At 27.3% G+C, this 11,769-nt stretch overlaps 1 protein-coding gene across 1 annotated transcript in view; it reads right to left on the bottom strand.

Moving 5' to 3' along the window:
• LOC119688720 (neurogenic protein mastermind-like) overlaps window positions 1-11,552 on the bottom strand; it is a 40,509-nt gene extending 28,957 nt beyond the window's left edge. The window contains exon 1 of the mRNA XM_038103387.1: window positions 11,485-11,552. Coding sequence (XP_037959315.1) covers window positions 11,485-11,552 — 68 coding nt within the window. The remainder of the gene's footprint in view (window positions 1-11,484) is intronic.
• Between the last annotated feature and the right edge of the window lie 217 nt (window positions 11,553-11,769).

The following is an 11,769-nucleotide window of genomic DNA, read 5'->3' as shown; positions in this document are numbered from 1 at the left end:
TAGCAAACAATAAAGATATTGACAAAAACAACTTTTGAAGCATATTCACAAATGCATCGAAGTCTTTTGCAGGCATTTGTGGCTGTTATATTCTCTGTTCGTGGATACTAATAATATTTATTTAAATATAAATTTAAGTATAAATTTAACGAATAGATACAATGTTGCAAGGTACTTTTTTGAAAAATACACATATTCTAGAATATTTTGGTATATAAATCATTAAAAATGAGTAGATAGATTTTCTAAAATAATCAAATATATATTACATATAAAAAACAAAAATTTTCTTCTGTAAGCTGATTAACATATACCGCCATATCAAACATTTTTCAATATATATTAAAAAAAAATAAGAGTAGTACAATATTGGACGGTATTTTCTTGAATTGCTTATATTTTTCTAATATAAATTGATGCAAGAATTATCAAAATCGAGTAGCAAACAATAAAGATATTGACAAAAACAACTTTTGAAGCATATTCACAAATGCATCGAAGTCTTTTGTAGGCATTTGTGGCTGTTATATTCTCTGTTCGTGGATACTAATAATATTTATTTAAATATAAATTTAAATATAAATTTAACGAATAGGTCCAATGTTGCAAGGTACTTTTTTGAAAAATACACATATTCTAGAATATTTTGGTATATAAATCATTAAAAATGAGTAGATAGATTTTCTAAAATAATCAAATATATATTACATATAAAAAACAAAAATTTTCCTCTGTAAGCTGCATAACATATACCGCCATATCAAACATTTTTCAATATATATTAAAAAAAAATAAGAGTAGTACAATGTTGGACGGTATTTTCTTGAATTGTTTATATTTTTCTAATATGAATTGATGTAAGAATTATCAAAATCGAGTAGCAACAATAAAGATATTGACAAAAACAACTTTTGAAGCATATTCACAAATGCATCGAAGTCTTTTGCAGGCATTTGTGGCTGTTATATTCTCTGTTCGTGGATACTAATAATATTTATTTAAATATAAATTAATTATAAATTTTACGAACTGGTACAATGTTGCACGGTACTTTTTTGAAAAATACACATATTCTAGAATATTTTGGTATATAAATCATTAAAAATGAGTAGATAGATTTTCTAAAATAATCAAATATATATTACATATAAAAAACAAAAATTTTCTTCTGTAAGCTGCATAACATATACCGCCATATCAAACATTTTTCAATATATATTAAAAAAAAATAAGAGTAGTACAATGTTGGACGGTATTTTTTTGAATTGTTTATATTTTTCTAATATGAATTGATGTAAGAATTATCAAAATCGAGTAGCAAACAATAAAGATATTGACAAAAACAACTTTTGAAGCATATTCACAAATGCATCGAAGTCTTTTGCAGGCATTTGTGGCTGTTATATTCTCTGTTCGTGGATACTAATAATATTTTACTAATTATAAATTTTACGAATTGGTACAATGTTGCACGGTACTTTTTTGAAAAATACACATTTTCTAGAATATTTTGGTATATAAATCATTAAAAATGAGTAGATAGATTTTCTAAAATAATCAAATATATATTACATATAAAAAACAAAAATTTTCTTCTGTAAGCTGCATAAGATATACCGCCATATCAAACATTTTTCAATATATATTAAAAAAAAATAAGAGTAGTACAATGTTGGACGGTATTTTTTTGAATTGTTTATATTTTTCTAATATGAATTGATGTAAGAATTATCAAAATCGAGTAGCAAACAATAAAGATATTGACAAAAACAACTTTTGAAGCATATTCACAAATGCATCGAAGTCTTTTGCAGGCATTTGTGGCTGTTATATTCTCTGTTAGGGGATACTAATAATATTCTATTAATTATAAATTTTACGAACTGGTACAATGTTGCACGGTACTTTTTTGAAAAATACACATATTCTAGAATATTTTGGTATATAAATCATTAAAAATGAGTAGATAGATTTTCTAAAATAATCAAATATATATTACATATAAAAAACAAAAATTTTCTTCTGTAAGCTGCATAACATATACCGCCATATCAAACATTTTTCAATATATATTAAAAAAAAATAAGAGTAGTACAATGTTGCACGGTATTTTTTTGAATTGTTTATATTTTTCTAATATGAATTGATGCAAGAATTATCAAAATCGAGTAGCAAACAATAAAGATATTGACAAAAACAACTTTTGAAGCATATTCACAAATGCATCGAAGTCTTTTGCAGGCATTTGTGGCTGTTATATTCTCTGTTAGTGGATACTAATAATATTTATTTAAATATAAATTTAAGTATAAATTTAACGAATAGGTACAATGTTGCAAGGTACTTTTTTGAAAAATACACATATTCTAGAATATTTTGGTATATAAATCATTAAAAATGAGTAGATAGATTTTCTAAAATAATCAAATATATATTACATATAAAAAACAAAAATTTTCTTCTGTAAGCTGCATAACATATACCGCCATATCAAACATTTTTCAATATATATTAAAAAAAAATAAGAGTAGTACAATGTTGGACGGTATTTTTTTGAATTGTTTATATTTTTCTAATATGAATTGATGCAAGAATTATCAAAATCGAGTAGCAAACAATAAAGATATTGACAAAAACAACTTTTGAAGCATATTCACAAATGCATCGAAGTCTTTTGCAGGCATTTGTGGCTGTTATATTCTCTGTTAGGGGATACTAAAAATATTCTATTAATTATAAATTTTACGAACTGGTACAATGTTGCACGGTACTTTTTTGAAAAATACACATATTCTAGAATATTTTGGTATATAAATCATTAAAAATGAGTAGATAGATTTTCTAAAATAATCAAATATATATTACATATAAAAAACCAAAATTTTCCTCTGTAAGCTGCATAACATATACCGCCATATCAAACATTTTTCAATATATATTAAAAAAAAATAAGAGTAGTACAATGTTGGACGGTATTTTCTTGAATTGTTTATATTTTTCTAATATGAATTGATGTAAGAATTATCAAAATCGAGTAGCAACAATAAAGATATTGACAAAAACAACTTTTGAAGCATATTCACAAATGCATCGAAGTCTTTTGCAGGCATTTGTGGCTGTTATATTCTCTGTTCGTGGATACTAATAACATTTATTTAAATATAAATTTAAATATAAATTTAACGAATAGGTACAATGTTGCAAGGTACTTTTTTGAAAAATACACATATTCTAGAATATTTTGGTATATAAATCATTAAAAATGAGAAGATAGATTTTCTAAAATGACCAAATATATATTACATATAAAAAACAAACATTTTCTTCTGTAAGCTGCATAACATATACCGCCATATCAAACATTTTTCAATATATATTAAAAAAAAATAAGAGTAGTACAATGTTGCACGGTATTTTTTTGAATTGTTTATATTTTTCTAATATGAATTCATGCAAGAATTATCAAAATCGAGTAGCAAACAATAAAGATATTGACAAAAACAACTTTTGAAGCATATTCACAAATGCATCGAAGTCTTTTGCAGGCATTTGTGGCTGTTATATTCTCTGTTAGGGGATACTAAAAATATTCTATTAATTATAAATTTTACGAACTGGTACAATGTTGCACGGTACTTTTTTGAAAAATACACATATTCTAGAATATTTTGGTATATAAATCATTAAAAATGAGTAGATAGATTTTCTAAAATAATCAAATATATATTACATATAAAAAACAAAAATTTTCTTCTGTAAGCTGCATAAGATATACCGCCATATCAAACATTTTTCAATATATATTAAAAAAAAATAAGAGTAGTACAATGTTGGACGGTATTTTCTTGAATTGTTTATATTTTTCTAATATGAATTGATGCAAGAATTATCAAAATCGAGTAGCAAACAATAAAGATATTGATAAAAACAACTTTTGAAGCATATTCACAAATGCATCGAAGTCTTTTGCAGGCATTTGTGGCTGTTATATTCTCTGTTCGTGGATACTAATAATATTCTATTAATTATAAATTTTACGAACTGGTACAATATTGCACGGTACTTTTTTGAAAAATACACAGATTCTAGAATATTTTGGTGTATAAATCATTAAAAATGAGTAGATAGATTTTCTAAAATAATCAAATATATATTACATATAAAAAACAAACATTTTCTTCTGTAAGCTGCATAACATATACCGCCATATCAAACATTTTTCAATATATATTAAAAAAAAATAAGAGTAGTACAATGCTGGACGGTATTTTTTTGAATTGTTTATATTTTTCTAATATGAATTGATGCAAGAATTATCAAAATCGAGTAGCAAACAATAAAGATATTGACAAAAACAACTTTTGAAGCATATTCACAAATGCATCGAAGTCTTTTGCAGGCATTTGTTGGCTGTTATATTCTCTGTTAGGGGATACTAAAAATATTCTACTAATTATAAATTTTACGAACTGGTACAATGTTGCACGGTACTTTTTTGAAAAATACACATATTCTAGAATATTTTGGTATAAAAATCATTAAAAATGAGTAGATAGATTTTCTAAAATAATCAAATATATATTACATATAAAAAACAAAAATTTTCTTCTGTAAGCTGCATAACATATACCGCCATATCAAACATTTTTCAATATATATTAAAAAAAATAAGAGTAGTACAATGTTGCACGGTATTTTTTTGAATTGTTTATATTTTTCTAATATGAATTGATGCAAGAATTATCAAAATCGAGTAGCAAACAATAAAGATATTGACAAAAACAACTTTTGAAGCATATTCACAAATGCATCGAAGTCTTTTGCAGGCATTTGCTGTCTACTCATTTTTAAAGATTTGTATACCAAAATATTCTAGAATATGTCTATTTTTTAAAAAAATACCGTGCAACAGTGTACCATTCCGTAAAATTTATAATTATTTAAACTTTCATAGTGTCCCCTTACACAGAATATAACCAACAACAAATGCCTGTAACAGAGTTCAATGCATTTGTGAATATGCTTCAAAAGTTGTTTTTGTCAATATCTTTATTGTTTGCTACTCGATTTTGATAATTCTTGCATCAATTCATATTAGAAAAATACAAACAATTCAAAAAAATACCGTGCAACATTGTACTACTCTTATTTTTTTTTAATATATATTGAAAAATGTTTGATATGGCGGTATATCTTATGCAGCTTACAGAAGAAAATTCTTGTTTTTTATATGTAATATATATTTGATTATTTTAGAAAATCTATCTACTCATTTTTAATGATTTATATACCAAAATATTCTAGAATATGTGTATTTTTCAAAAAAGTACCTTGCAACATTGTACCTATTCGTTAAATTTATATTTAAATTTATATTTAAATAAATATTATTAGTATCCACTAACAGAGAATATAACAGCCACAAATGCCTGCAAAAAACTTCGATGCATTTGTGAATATGCTTCAAAAGTTGTTTTTGTCAATATCTTTATTGTTTGCTACTCGATTTTGATAATTCTTACATCAATTCATATTAGAAAAATATAAACAATTCAAAAAAATACCGTCCAGCATTGTACTACTCTTATTTTTTTTGAATATATATTGAAAAATGTTTGATATGGCGGTATATCTTATGCAGCTTACAGAAGAAAATTCTTGTTTTTTATATGTAATATATATTTGATTATTTTAGAAAATCTATCTACTCATTTTTAATGATTTATATAACAAAATATTCTAGAATATGTGTATTTTTCAAAAAAGTACCTTGCAACATTGTACCTATTCGTTAAATTTATACTTAAATTTATATTTAAATAAATATTATTAGTATCCACTAACAGAGAATATAACAGCCACAAATGCCTGCAAAAGACTTCGATGCATTTGTGAATATGCTTCAAAAGTTGTTTTTGTCAATATCTTTATTGTTTGCTACTCGATTTTGATAATTCTTGCATCAATTTATATTAGAAAAATATAAGCAATTCAAGAAAATACCGTCCAACATTGTACTACTCTTATTTTTTTTTAATATATATTGAAAAATGTTTGATATGGCGGTATATGTTATGCAGCTTACAGAAGAAAATTTTTGTTTTTTATATGTAATATATATTTGATTATTTTAGAAAATCTATCTACTCATTTTTAATGATTTATATACCAAAATATTCTAGAATATGTGTATTTTTCAAAAAAGTACCTTGCAACATTGTACCTATTCGTTAAATTTATATTTAAATTTATATTTAAATAAATATTATTAGTATCCACTAACAGAGAATATAATAGCCACAAATGCCTGCAAAAGACTTCGATGCATTTGTGAATATGCTTCAAAAGTTGTTTTTGTCAATATCTTTATTGTTTGCTATTCGATTTTGATAATTCTTACATGAATTCATATTAGAAAAATATAAACAATTTAGAAAAATACCGTGTAACATTGTACTACTTTTTATTTTTGTTTTTAATATATATTGAAAAATGTTCGATATGGCGGTATATGTTAGCAGTTTACAGACGAAAATCTTTGTTTTTTATATGCAATATATTTTTGAATTTAATTTAAATATTGAATTTAAAATATTATTATTATATAAATTAAATTTTATTATCATCCCCTTACCACAGAATACAACCGCCTATAAATACTTTTAACAGAGTTCTTTAATAAACTTTACAGTGGTGGTGAATTTTTAGCTTTGTACAGGTTTTCACCTTAACCCAGCGGGACTTTCGGCGCTGATGGAATCGATTCCCTCAGCGCTGAATGGTAATGCCTAGCGCTGATTATTCAAGGGAAACTCCTAATTACTTTAACACGTGCATGTCATTGCGGGCAAGCGCTGAATCGTTCGATTACCTTTTTGTATTTGTAATGCAACATATCAGCGCTGACATGTTCGCTTACTTTTTCGAATTTGTAATGCAACATATCAGCGCTGACATGTTAGCTTACCTTTTCGAATTTGTAATGCAACATGTCAGCGCTGATATGTTCGCTTAAATTTTCAATTTTACCTATGCTATTGATTTTTAAATAAAATACTAAAAGTTTTTTTGGATGAATTATATTTTATATTTATGTTTTATAAAATCAAAATATTAATATTTACATAAAAATATATAATATATTTATATATCATATTAACTTATTTACATTTTAAATTATTTATATATAATTATTTACATGTTAATTTATTTAAATATTATCTCATTTACATATTAAATTGTTAACATATTTTCATATTAATTTATTTAAATATTAACTTATTAATATCACCATTAATATGTTCAGCTGTACTGCAGGAAGGTGTTGTTTTCGTACCAAAAGTTTGAAAATCATTTTCTATAAAAGAATAAAATATTTTAATAAATGCACGATTAAAATTCCCTGTTTCATTTATACCTTCTTTTTTAAACGATAAAAATTCCTCCTTTTTCTTTTTCACCAAACATTTATAATGTCTTACAGTATGCATCTATATAATACAAAACAAAAATTATAATTATCATTTTAAATATCTTAACTTAATTTTGCATATACTTACAGTGAGTTTATGTTAAATTACAAATTATATTTTATTTATATTTTTGATTTTATTTTGATTTTAAAAATTAAAAATTGTTCACTGCACGCACTTCACTAAAATCAAAAGCAGACTAAATGTATACAATGTAGGCAAAACAAGAAATTCTTAATACTCATATGCTTTTCTTCTTCATTCTTTTATAATTTCAACCCCGAAATTGCCTATGTCAAACACAAATGTCGAAAACAAAGAAAAATAAAAACGAAGAGCTATTACCTCCTCACTTACTTTTTCAGCGCTGGCATAATGGTGCCGCTGGGCATTTTTTCCGTAAAAAATCCACTTTTTTAAACATATATAATTAAAAAACGTTCTACTCGATTTTTGTGAAATTAGTTTTGTTTGAAAGAGTGATCAATTTAGTTTTAGGAACTTTAAGCGTGCAGGTTGTACCTCCTTCAAAATTTAAATAAAATGCACTTATATCGGAACATGTGCAAAATTTATACTTATTTTAATAATATTTTGATGTTTTAGTTGAGATATTGAAATGATTCTTAGTTATCCGGTTTTGTGAAAGTTTTTTTTATACTTTTGCGTTTTACATTTTTTAAAAAGCTTGAAATTTGACGAGTTAAGAAATTTGACTTTGACATCAAATTTCTCAAAATTGGTCCACTCGATTTTTATGATTTTTTTTGCTGTTAATAGCCTGATTAATTCTATATTAGATGTTTTTCCGTGCAACATTGTGCCTGTTCTAGATTTTTCTAAAAATAAATTTTTTCAAAAAAAGTCGATTTTGGTCAATTTTTATTTTCCCTATAATTTGAAAAATACGCATCGTATCTCAAATTGGTAGATGCCAATCGAAAGATCTTTCAAAACTCTATAAGAATAATGCCTTTTGTTTTAGTTTAATTCCTTATATTAACGAAAATATCATTTTTTAAAATTTTTTTGAAAATACAGCCCTGCATTTTCCAGCAACGTTGCTAACTTGGCACTAGCTGATAATTGGTGTCATGATGTAAGTGAATTTGAAAATATTGAATGCGGACGAATTGAAAAAATATGTAGAACATTCTTGTAATAATAAAACTTCGGGAATTTAGCAAAGTGAATTATGAAACTATGGGAAAAGCCCAACGAAGTAACTAGTGTAATACTAAGGTCATATATTGGATTTTGGCATCAAGTTTAGGTATATAAAATGAGTTCAAAATTTGAACTGGAGACTAAGAAATGTAAAGTGGTTAAGCGTAGTAGTTTGACAAAGTACAAAGTGTGATGAAATTCTGTAATAAATAATCGTTTAAATAGGACTGTGAAATTTGTTATTTAATTAATTTGATAAAATCATACATGTTAAAGAAGCTATTAAATTAGAAAATAAGAAAACCAACAACAACAGCAACGTTATCAACAACAATATCGTCGTTATCCACAATACAGCAACAGTACCAACAGCAACAACATTATCGCAACAATTACAACATCAACAATAGCAACAACAACAGTAGCAATAAACATAATCTAAGTTAAATAAAGTCATTGTGTTTGATTTGTTAAAAACTGGAAAAGGGTGTATTATTTTATGAGTGGTCGGTAGGATCATTACATTAATTGGCGCGGCCGATAGGATTTCAATAGCTACGTCACCTACTACCTCTACAATATCAACCGAGAATATAATATTTGTTTGGGAGAAGAAGTGATATCATTCTTCACAGAAAAAAACCATAACATGTTGTTAACACTGTACCTAATATTTCTCGGGGACTTCTTGTAACTGATGATTCTGCCATCAACAATTGATCAGTGGTTGTTCTTAAGATCCGCCCTTCATGATTTAAATTGGAAACTAAATCGTCACATTGTATATAAAGATTGACAGCCTTTAAATTGGTACACAACATTGTTAATTGTTTTATGGTGTTATTAACGTTCCTTTGATCTTGAATTATGTCACGGATTGGAAATGTGATAGTGGTTCTAAGTGTTCCTCTTTGTATTTTTGTTTTGCCTAATCCTTCAATGAATAATCCTGATTCAGGATATGTTACTGTAGGTGTTGCTAATGTAGTTCCTAATGTGAGATATGCCAAAAATATAGCAAGAACTGTCGATTTTGATTCCCTCGCCGATAACGTCGCGCTCTAGGATCTCCTACAGTAGAGTTTGTTGGAACTACTTCTTTATTTCTGACAATGTTTCCCAATGGTAACATATTTGGAGTGTCTGATTCTCCTTTGGTTGATTTAACTTTAAACCCTTTACATTCTTTAACTGAATGTGGGAACTTCTTTTGATTTGACGGAATATGATTTTCTTTGACATTATCAGTGATTGGCAGAGGACATATTTTTTTGGATCGTACGTTTTACTATCCCTTCTTGGGTTTTAATTGTAGGAACTCGGGTTAAGCTATCTGTTCCTTTATGAACTTCTATGACTCTGACTAGAGACAACGTTGATGATATTAATGTTTGGTCTTTCAATAGGACTAGTAACCTTTTCTGCATTGATGACCTTTGTATATACAACTGCAGCATATCCTGTTTCTGATTCATCTGCAAATCCATGTAACTCGACTAAAGTAATCTGAATGATGTGTCCATCTTTTCATGGTAATTTTCTGAACTGCAGGTAATCGCAATTTAAATTCTTCCCATTGTGCCTATAGATTAGGCACAAGGCCACAATTTTTGTATTATGATTTTTGCTTAAATGGTTACAGGTGACAGCCAACCAAATGGATCGAACAGTTTTCCAGCATCACTTAGAATTGCTCTTTTTGTGTATTTTGAGCTGAATGACGTGGTATTTATTTTAAATTCAAATTGATCCAATTTAGGACACCATTTTATTCCTAAAATTTTAATTGCTTGGTCGTTGTTAAATTGCATCTCTAACCCTGGTTCAATGTCTTTTATTTGGATAAAAGACGTTTCCGGTTCGTTTTATGCCCATTTTCTTAAATTAAAACCTCCCTTCCGCAATAGTTGGATTAATTCTTCTTGTATTTGTTTACATTCTTTAATAGTATTAGCGCCTCCCAAACAATCGTCTTCATAAAATTGTTCATTCTTTCGTCTTTTGCTAGCTTAAATAACGTATTGATGGCAAGATATGGTGCAGATGCAGTACCGTATGTAATCGTGTTCAATCTATATTCTCTTAATGGTTTTTTCCGACCGTTTCTCCATAAAATTCGTTGAAGATCTATATCATCATGAGCAATCAGTATTTACCGATACATTTTTTCAATGCCAGCCGTAAAAACTATTTTAAACATTCTCAACTGAAATACTAGAACAAATAAATAATAATACTATTCAGTGATTGTCCTGATGTCGTTTTTGCGGACGCGTCGAACACCACTCGAAGTTTTATTGTCGTGCTATCTTCTTTAATAACTGCATGATGCGGCAAATAATATACCTTTGTCTTTGGTTTCTCATTAACTTCTTTTATGTGACCTAGCATAATGTACTCTTGCTGTAGTGCTAAATTCTTCTCAAGTCGTTCTTCCAATGAAAAAACCCGCTTCAATGCCATCTCTCTGGACTCACCTAACGTTTCTCAATAATTTTTTAGCGGTAACCTAACGACGTATCGTCCTGTTTTATCGCGGGTGGAAGTTGAATCATAATGCCTCTCACAACGCCTTTCTCCTACTGTTCTTAAGTCTGCATTTGAAATTTCCTCTAATACCCAAAACCGTTTTAAATACTCGTCGCTGTTGCCGCAAGCCATAGTGCATAACGTCATTTTGTTTGTGATTGTACACTCTACATCTAAAGGGTCTGATAATATCCATCCAAATAGTGTGTTTTGAGCCATTGAAGAGTTGTCTGGCCCTTTAATTGATCCTTCTTTAAACACTACTGGTAACACGTCCGACCCGATTAACAATTATATTTCCTTTGGTTCAGCATACCAAGGATCTGCTAACTGCAATCCATCAATATGCGACCATTTTCTTTGCGTGAATTCTGCATTTGGCATTTTTGATGTGATTTTTGGTAACACTATTGCTTCGATATGACAGCTCTTATTCTCATCATGTATAGATCAAATTTCTAATGAGCATTTAGCTATAATGCTTGTTGTTTGTTCATTGACACCGTTTTACATGAGTTTGATAATTGTTTTGTTATAATACAAGATTGTGATCCTTAATCAAGAAGCGCTCGTATCGGATTAAGTTGTTTTTTAGCCCTTA

The sequence above is a fragment of the Teleopsis dalmanni genome, chromosome X (genome assembly GCF_002237135.1).
Source record: "Teleopsis dalmanni isolate 2A chromosome X, ASM223713v2, whole genome shotgun sequence".
Taxonomy (NCBI): domain Eukaryota; kingdom Metazoa; phylum Arthropoda; class Insecta; order Diptera; family Diopsidae; genus Teleopsis; species Teleopsis dalmanni.
This window is presented reverse-complemented; position numbering and strand designations above follow the sequence as displayed.